This window comes from Bombina bombina, chromosome 7, assembly GCF_027579735.1.
Source record: "Bombina bombina isolate aBomBom1 chromosome 7, aBomBom1.pri, whole genome shotgun sequence".
Classification (NCBI taxonomy): domain Eukaryota; kingdom Metazoa; phylum Chordata; class Amphibia; order Anura; family Bombinatoridae; genus Bombina; species Bombina bombina.
In genome coordinates, this window is record NC_069505.1 from 183695947 (window position 1) to 183710295 (window position 14349).

Below are 14349 nucleotides of genomic sequence, written 5' to 3' on the forward strand. Positions count from 1 at the left end.
AAAAGTTTACGGCCATTTCAGAGGAGTTTTAAATGAACATGAAAGTCAAAATTTAACTTTCATGATAGCGTGTACAATTGTACATTTTCTTTACTGAAACTTATGTCTCTCTGTATGACATTGCTACAGACATTGTTGCAAACACTGCTGACATGCACCCTTCTGAGCATACTTCAGTATGCTAAAATAGAAAGATGATAAGGTGTAAAATAAAAATAAAAATAGATACATGTGATAACAGAAGTAAATTGGAATGATGATTTTTTGTTGTTGTTTAATAGTGTACTCAATGTATCATGAGTTTAATTTTTACTGCAATGTCAATTTAATCTTATTTAGGTGAAATGTCACTATCAAAACCGTTTAAGTATCTGATATATTAACCATTGAAACTTCTGGTCTTGTTGGCATTAACCCCTTACCAGTCAGAGTGCAATCAATTGCTAAGCAATATAATGCACATCTCTTTGGTGAATACACCTGAATACAACTGAAGAAATGTTTCTCTCAATTAAACAATACGCATTGCAGAGTTGTGCATGTTACCTTAAAACTTTTAAAATAAATTTTAATATCTTAATTAAAAAATGGGGTCATGTACGATTAAGGCTTATTTATGAAAATATTATTATATAAACATAATACTATTTAAGTATAAATGTGCAAGGCCAGAAATTCCTTTTTTCCCTATAAAATCATTTTAACAAGTTATAGCATTGCAAATACATGACCATACGTGTACATATGATATATTAATTAATAATTCTTATTGTAAAATATATTTAAAAAAAATAAAAAATTCAGAGTAAATTTTTTTGAAAAAGAATTATATATTTGTGTTGAAAAATTAATTCTATGTTACAACTAAACTCAAAAACCTCTAGACAAAAGCACTTTTCTTAAGCTAACCTCCTCGTTTGTGTATTGAAAGGTAATTTACACAGTAGAGAATACTAGAATAAACATTTACTAAGTGATAGGTAAATATATTCTTGCTGCACCACTTTGAAGTAAATTCTGGCTGAGTGACAAAATAGAAGCTTTACCTCTACGGGCTGCGTTTCTCCCAGCACAAAAATGTGCACCATGTTCACATCTGGGTCTTTGCTGAATATGTTTGGTTTTGCATGGTGCTGGAAGTGGCGATGATTCCACCAGTTGGCAGAGGCGCCCTAAAGATAGAGAGAGAATCCATATCAGATGAGAGCCTAGAGTAAACCCCTCTCCTAAATCTGTTTGAACCACGGGCAGTTCTATAGCTTTTGAGGAGCTCAAAAAAGTGACCAAAAAACTAATTATCAAGAATGAACAATAGTAGTGGTCATAATAATCTATTACCTATTCTAATGCAAGATACATTCTAAAGCAAAAATAAAATGCTCCAATTCATTAGGCATGTAATATTTGCACTAATGCCCATTGCTAACTAGGGCCTAGATTTGGAGTTTGGCGGTAGCCGTGAAAACTAGCGTTAGAGGCTCCTAACGCTGGTTTAGGCTACCTCCGGTATTTGGAGTCACTCCTATCTTTTCAATGGGATTTTCCTAACTCCGGTATTTAGAGTCGTGTCTGAAGTGAGCGTTAGAATTCTAACGACAAAACTCCAGCCGCAGAAAAAAGTCAGTAGTTAAGAGCTTTCTGGGCTAACGCCGGTTCATAAAGCTCTTAACTACTGTGCTCTAAAGTACACTAACACCCATAAACTACCTAGGCCCCCCACATCGCCGCCACTCGATTACATTTTTTTAACCCCTAATCTGCCGACCGCCACCTACGTTATCCTTATGTACCCTAATCTGCTGCCCTAACACCGCCGACCCCTATATTATATTTATTAACCCCTAATCTGCCCCCCTCAACGTCGCCTCCACCTGCCTATACTTATTAACCCTAATCTTCCTGCCCCCCCACCCCCCCCCCCAACCCCCGAGCGGACCGCACCGCTATCATAATAAAGTTATTAACCCCTAATCCGCCTCACTAACCCTATAATAAATAGTATTAACCCCTAATCTGCCCTCCCTAACATCGCCAACACCTAACTTCAATTATTAACCCCTAATCTGCCGACCGGAGCTCACCGCTATTCTAATAAATGTATTAACCCCTAAAGCTAAGTCTAACCCTAACACTAACACCCCCCTAACTTAAATATAATTTAAATCTAACGAAATTAATTAACTCTTATTAAATAAATTATTCCTATTTAAAGCTAAATACTTACCTGTAAAATAAATCCTAATATAGCTACAATATAAATTATAATTACATTATAGCTATTTTAGGATTAATATTTATTTTACAGGTAACTTTGTATTTATTTTAACCAGGTACAATAGCTATTAAATAGTTAAGAACTATTTAATAGCTAAAATAGTTAAAATAATTACAAAATTACCTGTAAAATAAATCCTAACCTAAGTTACAATTAAACCTAACACTACACTATCATTAAATTAATTAAATAAAATACCTACAATTACCTACAATTAAACCTAACACTACACTATCAATACATTAATTAAATACAATACCTACAAATAACTACAATGAAATAAACTAACTAAAGTACAAAAAATAAAAAAGAACTAAGTTACAAAAAATAAAAAAATATTTACAAACATAAGAAAAATATTACAACAATTTTAAACTAATTACACCTACTCTAAGCCCCCTAATAAAATAACAAAGACCCCCAAAATAAAAAATGCCCTACCCTATTCTAAATTACTAAAGTTCAAAGCTCTTTTACCTTACCAGCCCTGAACAGGGCCCTTTGCGGGGCATGCCCCAAGAAGTTCAGCTCTTTTGCCTGTAAAAAAAAACATACAATCCCCCCCCAACATTACAACCCACCACCCACATACCCCTAATCTAACCCAAACCCCCCTTAAATAAACCTAACACTAAGCCCCTGAAGATCATCCTACCTTGTCTTCACCTCACCGGGTATCACCGATCGGTCCTGGCTCCAAAATCTTCATCCAACCCAAGCGGGGGCTGGCGATCCATCATCCGGTGGCTGAAGAGGTCCAGAAGAGGCTCCAAAGTCTTCATCCTATCCGGGAAGAAGAGTAGATCCGGACCGGCAACCATCATCTTCCAAGCGGCATCTTCTATCTTCATCCGATGAGGACCGGCTCCATCCTGAAGACCTCCACTGCGGACCCATCTTCATCCGGCGACGTCCAACTGAAGAATGACGGTTCCTTTAAGGGACGTCATCCAAGATGGCGTCCCTCGAATTCCGATTGGCTGATAGGATTCTATCAGCCAATCGGAATTAAGGTAGGAATATTCTGATTGGCTGATGGAATCAGCCAATCAGAATCAAGTTCAATCCGATTGGCTGATCCAATCAGCCAATCAGATTGAGCTCGCATTCTATTGGCTGTTCCGATCAGCCACCGGATGATGGATCGCCAGCCCCCGCTTGGGTTGGATGAAGATGTTGGAGCCAGGACCGATCGGTGATACCCGGTGAGGTGAAGACAAGGTAGGATGATCTTCAGGGGCTTAGTGTTAGGTTTATTTAAGGGGGGTTTGGGTTAGATTAGGGGTATGTGGGTGGTGGGTTGTAATGTTGGGGGGGGGGTATTGTATGTTTTTTTTTACAGGCAAAAGAGCTGAACTTCTTGGGGCATGCCCGCAAAGGGCCCTGTTCAGGGCTGGTAAGGTAAAAGAGCTTTGAACTTTAGTAATTTAGAATAGGGTAGGGCATTTTTTATTTTGGGGGTCTTTGTTATTTTATTAGGGGGCTTAGAGTAGGTGTAATTAGTTTAAAATTGTTGTAATATTTTTCTTATGTTTGTAAATATTTTTTTATTTTTTGTAACTTAGTTCTTTTTTATTTTTTGTACTTTAGTTAGTTTATTTCATTGTAGTTATTTGTAGGTATTGTATTTAATTAATGTATTGATAGTGTAGTGTTAGGTTTAATTGTAGGTAATTGTAGGTATTTTATTTAATTAATTTAATGATAGTATAGTGTTAGGTTTAATTGTAACTTAGGTTAGGATTTATTTTACAGGTAATTTTGTAATTATTTTAACTATTTTAGCTATTAAATAGTTCTTAACTATTTAATAGCTATTGTACCTGGTTAAAATAAATACAAAGTTACCTGTAAAATAAATATTAATCCTAAAATAGCTATAATATAATTATAATTTATATTGTAGCTATATTAGGATTTATTTTACAGGTAAGTATTTAGCTTTAAATAGGAATAATTTATTTAATAAGAGTTAATTAATTTCGTTAGATTTAAATTATATTTAAGTTAGGGGGGTGTTAGTGTTAGGGTTAGACTTAGCTTTAGGGGTTAATACATTTATTAGAATAGCGGTGAGCTCCGGTCGGCAGATTAGGGGTTAATAATTGAAGTTAGGTGTCGGCGATGTTAGGGAGGGCAGATTAGGGGTTAATACTATTTATTATAGGGTTAGTGAGGCGGATTAGGGGTTAATAACTTTATTATGATAGCGGTGCGGTCCGCTCGGCAGATTAGGGGTTAATAAGTGTAGGCAGGTGGAGGCGACGTTGTGGGGGGCAGATTAGGGGTTAATAAATATAATATAGGGGTCGGCGGTGTTAGGGGCAGCAGATTAGGGGTACATAGGATAATGTAAGTAGCGGCGGTTTACGGAGCGGCAGATTAGGGGTTAAAAATAATATGCAGGGGTCAGCGATAGCGGGGGCGGCAGATTAGGGGTTAATAAGTGTAAGGCTAGGGGTGTTTAGACTCGGGGTACATGTTAGGGTGTTAGGTGCAGACGTAGGAAGTGTTTCCCCATAGCAAACAATGGGGCTGCGTTAGGAGCTGAACGCGGCTTTTTTGCAGGTGTTAGGTTTTTTTTCAGCTCAAACAGCCCCATTGTTTCCTATGGGGGAATCGTGCACGAGCACGTTTTTTAGGCTGGCCGCGTCCGTAAGCAACTCTGGTATCGAGAGTTGAAGCTGCGTTAAATATGCTCTACGCTCCTTTTTTGGAGCCTAACGCTGACATTATATGGACTCTCAATACCAGAGTTATTTTTATGGTGCGGCCAGAAAAAAGCCAGCGTTAGCTACGCGGGTCCTTACCGACAAAACTCTAAATCTAGCCGTAGGTGTTTAACCCTAAGTAGGAAAAGGGTACTGAGGCAAATAGGAGAGGCGCATGTAAAGTAGCATTGAATCAATGGCCATTTCCAAGTGGGACTTTACCTACGTATTTAACCCTTTGTCTTCACAAGAAACACTTTATGCACAAAATATCTAAACTAAATATAGGATGGTCAACTGGTGGCCTGAGGACTATTATTTATGTATAACTCAGTGTTATTTGAGGGTATAATCAGTGCTTGTTATAATTTATAAAATATTAGGTGAAAAACATATACTTGTTTCAGAAATAGAATCTCGCAAATTTCATGTCAAAACATACTTATTGTTTGCAGGATAACATTACCTTGAGATGTCCAATGACAAACTTGTGGCCAATGTGGTTCCATTTTGATTTCCTAAAGACAGAGAGGTGACCAAAATCATGCTGGAGCCAGCCAGCTTGGGCCTACAGCAAAAAGTAAATAAAGATGCAAGTTAACATAACCATATTGTAAAGGTCTAATCAGCACAGTTTTCTATAGGATGATGATAAATTGGGATGAATTATGGATTAAACACATAAGAAAGTAGAGATTGTTCCAATGACCTGTGAGGTTGAAAGTAACAGAATGGTGATTAAGGTTGGGATCCATCCTGTTCCCAGGTAGGTGAGGGTTGACCAGGCCAAAATTTCCAAGAGTATGATGTGAGATAAGTAGAGAGTGAAGAAGAGAAAGCTGGAGTTGAAAAGTCCCATTTCCTCTGCCGTCCTTCGCAATGCACGAAAGTCGGCCACTTGTTGAGCCTAGATAACAAAATAAGAGGACAAGTTTGGAAACTCCAATAATGAACTTGCTGTGCGAGTTACATATATTTGAGTAAAAACATGTAAATGATATGCCCACTGTGCACTAATTCAAAATATCTCTATACAAACCTAACAACTAATTAAAAACCTGTGCCCTATAGATTTAAAACTTTATAAACTCCCATCCTTGATAATAAACTAATTATCCAACGGTGCTCTTTTATCTATATCACCATAAACCCATAGACAGTCATAAATATTTATTAAATAAATATGAATAGCTATACATCCAAGTCTTATGCTTTATTCTGCCACCTTGTGAAATAAGTTCCATGGAATAATAATGGCATATCCCATGATATGATAATGACATGTCCCATGATATAATAACAGCATGTCCCATGATATAGTAATGATCGGTCTACGCTAACACTTTATGAAAGAAATAGTTATAGATTTTGATGGCTGATAGGGACCAGGAAGCCCACGTCATTTATAAATATTCCTTCACAGACTAACTTAAATGTTCTTTGAACTCAAATTTTAATAACTTATGCAATAATTAGTTTAATGTATTAAAACAACTTTGTGATATACATTATTCGTTTGGTATGTTTGGTTGTGCTGTAAAAAACTCTGAAATTGTACTTGGGGGGGACAAACACTGAGACAAGAAAACATATGGGAGGGGATAACAAATATGGGAGTGAGGCATGGGTGTTCAGTGCTGGGCGGTTCAAGGAAGAGACTGTGAGGTTATGGATGTGTCTAAGGGGCCGATTTATTATGCCTCATATTGGCCAAAATACATCTGTTTCTGCACAAGCCTTCAGGCTCGCCGAAAACAGGAGTTAAAAAGCAGCGGTCTTAAGACCGCTGCTCCTTAACTCATATGCCCCCTCTGAGGCTGCGGACAGCAATCCGCCCAATCATGTACAATCGGGTTGACTGATTGGCAGCGAATGTGCAGGGGGCGACATTGCGCAAGCATTTCACCAGAAATGCTTGTGCAATGATAAATGCAGAAAGTGTATGCACAATGATAAATCGCCCCCCAAGAAGTTCAGAAGTCTCAAGACTATAGGATCAAAGTCGATCAGGCTTCAAACCGCTTAGAACTGTCCAATATGATTGATATTTCTAAAGTTTATAGCAGAGGTCCCTTGTGCATTGGGACACCGTAGCAGTCTCCCATCTGATTTGGCTGCTGAGTTGGTTAAATGAACAATGTACACTTACTATCATCTGCTTGATAACATTTAATCATGATTGTCTTTTTTTGCCAGAAGAAAATATTGCATAAAACATTTTTATATGTAACTGAAACCCATATAGTAGTATCCGTAATAATCGCTACCAGTGCTGATTGGCTGGTAGGTATTTCATTTTTATCATACAACGAGCATTTGGAGAAAAATCCTATCTGCCAATCAGCATTAGGAATCTACTAACCAATGAGTAAGAGTTGGAATTATACAAGTGATATTTCTATATTAGTTTTAGTTTAATTTTATACAACCTTTACTTCACATTTCCGGAAAACAAATTAAAATACTGTATTTATGGGGGCCGATTTATCAATGTCTGTCTGACATTATACACTGTAGCGTATCATGTCCGACAGACATCGCTGAATGCCGACAGCATACGCTGTCGGCATTTAACATTGGACAAGCAGTTCTGGTGAACTGCTTGTGCAATGCTGCCCCCTGCAGATTTGTGGCCAATTGGTCGCTAGCAGGGGGTGTCAATCAACCTGATCGTATAGGTTCGGGCGGATTGCTGTCCGCCGCTTTAGAGGCAGCGGACCAGTTAAGGAGCAGCGGTCTTAAGACTAACATAACTGCTATTTCGCACGGAAACAGGGGTATCAGGGGCCATTCGGCCCTTGATAAATCGGCCCCTTAGTCTCTTCTTTCATATAAACAATGGTTATTTAGGAATAGTAATGCAAATCTTACATGCTCTAATGCACTGGTTTTCAAACATGTCCCTAGGCCTCCCTAACAGGCCACATTTTAAAGGGACACTGAACCCAAATTTTTTCTTTCGTGATTCAGATAGAGCATGCAATTTTAAGCAACTTTCTAATTTACTCCTATTATCAATGTTTCTTTGTTGTCTTGTTATCTTTATATGAAAATGAAGGCATCTAAGCTTTTTTTCTTGGTTCAGCACTCTGGACAGCAGTTTTTGATTGGTGGATGAATTTATCCACCAATCAGCAAGGACAACCTAGGTTGTTCACCAAAAATGGGCCGGCATCTAAACTTATATTCTTGCATTTCAAATAAATATACTAATGGAATAAAGAACATTTGATAATAGGAGTAAATTAGAAAGTTGCTTAAAATGTCATGCTCTTTCTGAATCACAAAAGAAAAAATTTGGGTTCAGTGTCCCTTTAAGGATACCTGAAATGAAGCACAGGTGAAATAGTTAGCTGATTAATAAACATGGTTATTTCGCTTGTTCTCATCCAAAGTAATCCTGAAAACTTGGCCTGTTGGGGAGGCATAAGGACAGGATTGAAAACCAGTGCTCTAATGAATTGGAGCACACAAATTATGCATTAGAATGTTCTTTTCATAAAGAATGTCTTCTTCATATTGGGGTATAATTATATATATTCCTACCTTCTGATGTTTGTACTGCACTATAAAAGGATGCTCAGTATCTGTATACAAAGAGAACATTACAATTAACTAGCTGCACTGCACAACTACAATGGGTATCTCTAGACTCTATTCATTATCGTACAAGTGAGGATTGTATATCTACAGGCTTCAAAAATGTCTTGCACTGGACAAAGGCTTAGGATTCAGCTGAGGTCAAGAACAGTCACAGGTTATGAAAGCCATGAATAATACAGGAGTCCTGTTAGCTATGTGCCAGTCACAGAACAATGTCCACATTAATAATGGAAGAAATGCAGATTATTTTACCTAACTATGTCTGTACCAAATTAGCTCTTATATTAACTTATATTCCTTACCATCAGGGCAAACAGATTACTATACACATTAGACTAAATGTGTAATAAAGTGAACAATTTATAAATATATTTTATTATCATATTGTTATAAGGGGTGGGGACACAGTAAATAAAGACAAAGCAAGGGCTGACTAAAATAGACAGAAAGAAAGACAGACAGACAGATGATAGGTAGACCATAGTAAAAAATAATAACCACCAAGCAATTGTACAGTGAGAAAATGCACTAATGCATTAAATCATTTTACTATTGTTCTTTATGTCCTTTTAATAGAGTTGAGGATTAAAGCATTTCATACGAAAATAGCAAGAGAATAAGAGATCATAATATCTAGTGGGAGGGTATTATGTTCAGGTGAATTGGTGGTTTATCCCAAAAGAGATTGCAAGGACAAGTACTGTAAGGGACGTCCAGTATGTCTACGATAATCATAGCAGAGCTCCTAACTATCCTGCATATTACCAGTGTTATGGTTTGGGGTCTATCATGCTGGCCCTCCCACAAATTTCCCTAAATCAAAAAAGTCCCCTTAAGTGAGGCCGGTAATATACTGCACCGGTAGATACACTTCTTAATTCAGTTATAAAGTTCCAGCTGATATCAGAGCTGACAAGTGATGTCATATGTCATGTGATCAGTGATGTAATTAACAGATGCCATGTACAATATCTATTAAAGGGACAGTCAACTCCAAATTAGATTCCCCAGTTTTGCATAATCAACATAGTTATTTTAATACACTTTTACCTTGTATCTAAGCTTCTGCAGACTGCCCGATGATCACATGACTTTTTCTTTTTTATCTATTGACTTGCATTTTATCCAATTAGTGCAGTGCCTGCCACAACCCACGGGTGTGAGCACAATGTTATCTCTGTGGCTCACATGAACTAGCAGTCTCCTGCTGTGAAAAGCTAATAACAAAGCATGTGATAAGAGGCTTTTGTGGCTTAGAAACAGGCAGAAATTTAGAGGTTTAAAGGTTATAAAGTATATTAATATAACAATGTTGGTTGTGCAAAGCTGGGGAATGGGTAGTAAAGGCATTATCTATTTATTTAAACGATAACAATTTTGGTGTTGACTGTCCCTTTAAAGCCAGGAGGTCTACTTGTCCAGGGTTTTGTGAGATATAATACACATTCTCTTTCCTTTTTAAAAGGCATATTGAGCAAGAGACCATTATCTGTAACATCTTCGAGGCAATAAGATGTTTCAAATACAAGACAATGTCATTTATACACATGCATGTTGATGCAGTATCTAAACCACCATTTAAAAACAGTCAACATATTACAGCACGGCAGCCTTTGATGTATAATAAAAGGCTACTCACATTCTTATCACGATCAATGCTGGGTTCATCAGGAGCTAATTCACCAATGTAGAGGGGCTTCAGAAATTTTCTTACAAAGTTGAGGTCTGGATGAAATGCCTGGAATGCATCCTAAGGAGAATGCAATATTTATTTTTAAATGCATAAAAAAAACAGATCTGGTGGACGTGACAATTACTGAGTGTTTTGAACAGTTTATGAGTAATATTCCCTAATGTGATATCTATGTATTTTTACTATGTCCCTTTTCTCTATCCTCAGTCTCTATTCTCTACTAAATACTTACCATACAACCAATACTCAGGACCCACATTATTTGATATTTTACTCCTTGGGCACCCAAACTTTTTTTAGATAGTGGGTCAGTCACTAATAATGGGATTGGCCAATTGTCACTTTACATTATCCTACCTATAACACCTCCACTAAGATTATATTATAATAACATTTTAGTTATAAATTACATTGGAAAATAGTTACAATTAAAGGGACATTGAACAGCCGGGAACAAATACAGTATCAGGTTACTACTCACCATAATATTGTTTCCTTACCTGCACCTGCAGATCTCTTTAAAGTCGAGTCTCTTATTTTAAAGGGACAGTCAAGTCCCAAAAAAACTTTCATGATTCAAAAAGGGCTTTTAATTTTAAACAACTTTCCAATTTACTTTTATCACCAATTTTGCTTTGTTCTCGTTGTTATTCTTAGTTGAAAGCTAAACCTAGGAGGTTCATATGCTAATTTCTTAGACCTTGAAGCCGCCTCTAATCTAAATGCATTTTGATAGTTTTTCACCACTAGAGGGGCATTAGTTCACGTGTTTCATATAGATAACATTGAGCTCATGCACATGAATTTACCATGGAGTCAGCTCTGATTGGCTAAAATGCAAGTTTGTCAAAAGAACTGAAATAAGGGGGCAGTCTGCTGAGGCTTAGATACAAGGTAATTACAGAGGTAAAATGTGTATAATTATAACTGTGTTGGTTATGCAAAACTGGGGAATTGGTAATTAAGGGATTATCTATCTTTCAAAACAACAACAATTCTGGTGTTAACTGTCCCTTTAACTCATTACAGAATTCAGGGTAGATTACGAATGGAGCAATATATATCGCTTCCGCTCGCACGTTAACATCTCTAGAAGTAAACTGTTTGCACGCGTCAGGTTGCTTTCATATTACAAATTGAAAGTAAATGGTTTTCACTCGCTCGATAACCTGACACGGGCAAAAAGCGAAGTTAGAATATTGCATGCACATTAATGTATTCCACCATAGACTTCAATAGAGTGCGAAAAGTGTGTGTGGGGGGGGGGAATAACACCCTACTCGCTCGCAAACCTGATTTTCTCAAGTGCAAAAACCCGACATGAAAATACGAATATTTCACATTCCAATGTTCTTCATATAGAATATGGGTGGGCGATTTAATAGCGATTTTTTAAAAAAAATACTATAACACCTTAATTTTAAAATAAAACGTTTATTTAACACTACAGAATCTTACTGTACATGTTTCTCAGTGTCCAATACACTCTTGGAGCATAAAAATACAAACCACAAAATAGCTAAAATAAAATTAGCTGCCTGTGCTGTGGTTACATAGTAACATCATGTTGAATATATTATTATTTACAATTCACTTCACAATACATCCTACATATATAGGTATAGATAAACACACACATATATATATATATATATATATATATATATATATATATATATGAATATCTATTTATAAATACTTAGAACATGTAATGTGAAATATTTAGAGTAAATACATAGTTAAATACTTTATTACATTTGAATATTGCATAAATATGCTTTTGCATGTTTTCATCTACTTAACTGCAAAGGGTTCCAATGCATATATCTCCTGTGTTAAAGATCAAAGCTAATAGTCTTGCAAACATATATTTATAGATTCATTGTAAATATAATTTCATGACAGTAGTTCATATTTTATATTAAAAGATTAACATCATTTTTGCAGCACAGGTCAGTCTATTTTTTCTGTGCTGTCACGTAAACTGAGTCATCGACTGCTAGTAGCCTGTGCTGCAGTGAACTCTAGTAACCTCGCCCTTGCAGTGCTCTGCGGCCGCCACTCACAGGCACTGTGTATGGTTCCTATACTATGTGAAACAGCCACCACTTCTCTAGTATAACCACTCCCCACTCAGACTCTCATCAAATCTAGCAGGTTACAGGACAGATAGAGAGGAAGATGCCTGCATCACCTTAGAGAGTTACAAGAAACTTATTGGTTTGTAAAGTGGGCTAAATTCCCTAAGAGACTCTCCAGCTTCCCCATTTTGTTTCAATCTCACCAATTCATATGTCATTGTGCTGTACTAAATATAGAGTTGTGTGATTGAATCTGCTCAAGAGTTTCACATAGGAAATAGCAATACTGGTAAGGTTGAACAGGCTGGGAAATCTTTTAAGTAAATGTATTTTGCACTCATTTTTTTCTTCTTCATATTTACCAAGAATCTTATATAATTCAGTACCCTAGATTCACTAAAACTGAAAAGGTCAGTATCTTTAATACCTTTGTTATTTTATGCAGCCTATTAACTTGAGAAGATGAGCGAGCTTTAGCTAAAAGCTTCATAGAATAACAGAGGAATTTGGAAGACATTAGAAAAATGATTCCCATCTTGGTGTATGTAGTAGACTAAAATTTACTAGGTTTGTCTTAACTGAAAGTCTTGCATACTATTCATTAACAGCTTAGCACACAAATAATATGGCACATCTGCCATATAGAACAACCAGGAAGAGTGAAAAAATATATTTGTATTATATAAACCCTGGACACTGCTGTCCCATTATTGACCACCCTAGTCCTGGGCCAAAATAGCTTATGCATAAAATTATCCCCTTGCTAAGGGAGCAGAGTTATACACTAATATTGCAAATATTCCCGGTTTGCGATTATGTCTATAACAGTCAGATACATAATAAAAAAAAGGTTGTAAAATAGACAATTTCTTATAAATGTATATTCAGTATAATGATGTACTCAGGAAATATTACAAATGCATTAATCTAGTCAGAATTTAGATGCACAATCCACATTTAAATCGCACATACTACAATAGATGTTTGTTAAGCAAAATCCTCATGTCATCTGTCTGTTTGTGAGTTGCAAATATAGGGCACAATTTTACTGTACTCAGTGCTACCAACCTGGCATGAACCTGGGATTAGAGTGTCATGCAACACGTTGGGAACGAGATAATCTCCTGTTTCCTACTAACAGGCATTTGAGACTAATCACCTTTACTTCCTCAGGATTTGCATTTTATCTATATAGTTCAATCATTCTGATATTGTATATTATATTGTGCTATAGACAGATCTATCATCTATTTATTGCATTTTATCTATATAGTTCAATCATTCTGATATTGTATATTAGATTGTGCTATAGACAGATCTATCATCTATTTATCTATCTGTCTGTCTGTCCATGTGTGTATGTATCATGCGTAAAAAGCTTATACTACTATACCTATTTTTTATTTTTTTGTAATAAAGCCTGTTCTGCTTACAAATTTAACCAACATATCAATATCAATAACATTCACTAATCAGTCTATATTGATTTGATGCAACAAATATGTACTGTTCTCCATATTATAGATCAATGTCTGTACATAGCAAACTAACAGGAATTTACTGTTACATTTACTGCCAGGTATTTTTTTTATTTTTTTTTCAAACGTTTCATTTCCTGTGTTGAAGTATTCTGTCTGATTATATCAGCTATATCTCAAAAATTATACCACCCACATTCAATTTAATATTATGATCTAAAACTGAGTTACTGGACAGTACATTCCGTATGTCAGTAATCTGAATTAGCTACAATCTAATAAACTGTAATGTTGCATGCTACCGATTTCTGTATGAATTATACTGTGTATATCTTTAGGATTAATTTTTATTAACAAATTAGATATCCCATTATATTAGTACATTAAAACATCATATTACTAACAATCCCTACATATACATATGATTATATAGTGAGTATATATGGTCATTGTGAGCTGCATTCATATATTGGCTTTATTTTTTAACCATTTACAGATGACAAGTTGA

At 36.1% G+C, this 14349-nt stretch overlaps 1 protein-coding gene across 2 annotated transcripts in view; it reads right to left on the minus strand.

Annotated features, from left to right (window-relative positions):
• The window catches only part of FADS2 (fatty acid desaturase 2), a 40961-nt gene that overhangs the window by 25541 nt on the left and 1071 nt on the right, over positions 1-14349 (minus strand). For both annotated transcript variants that reach the window (XM_053720466.1, XM_053720465.1), the window contains exons 3-6: positions 10229-10339; positions 5696-5893; positions 5453-5554; positions 1047-1172 (exon numbers count right to left, since the gene is read on the minus strand). In XM_053720466.1, coding sequence (XP_053576441.1) covers positions 1047-1172; positions 5453-5554; positions 5696-5893; positions 10229-10339 — 537 coding nt within the window. The remainder of the gene's footprint in view (positions 1-1046; positions 1173-5452; positions 5555-5695; positions 5894-10228; positions 10340-14349) is intronic.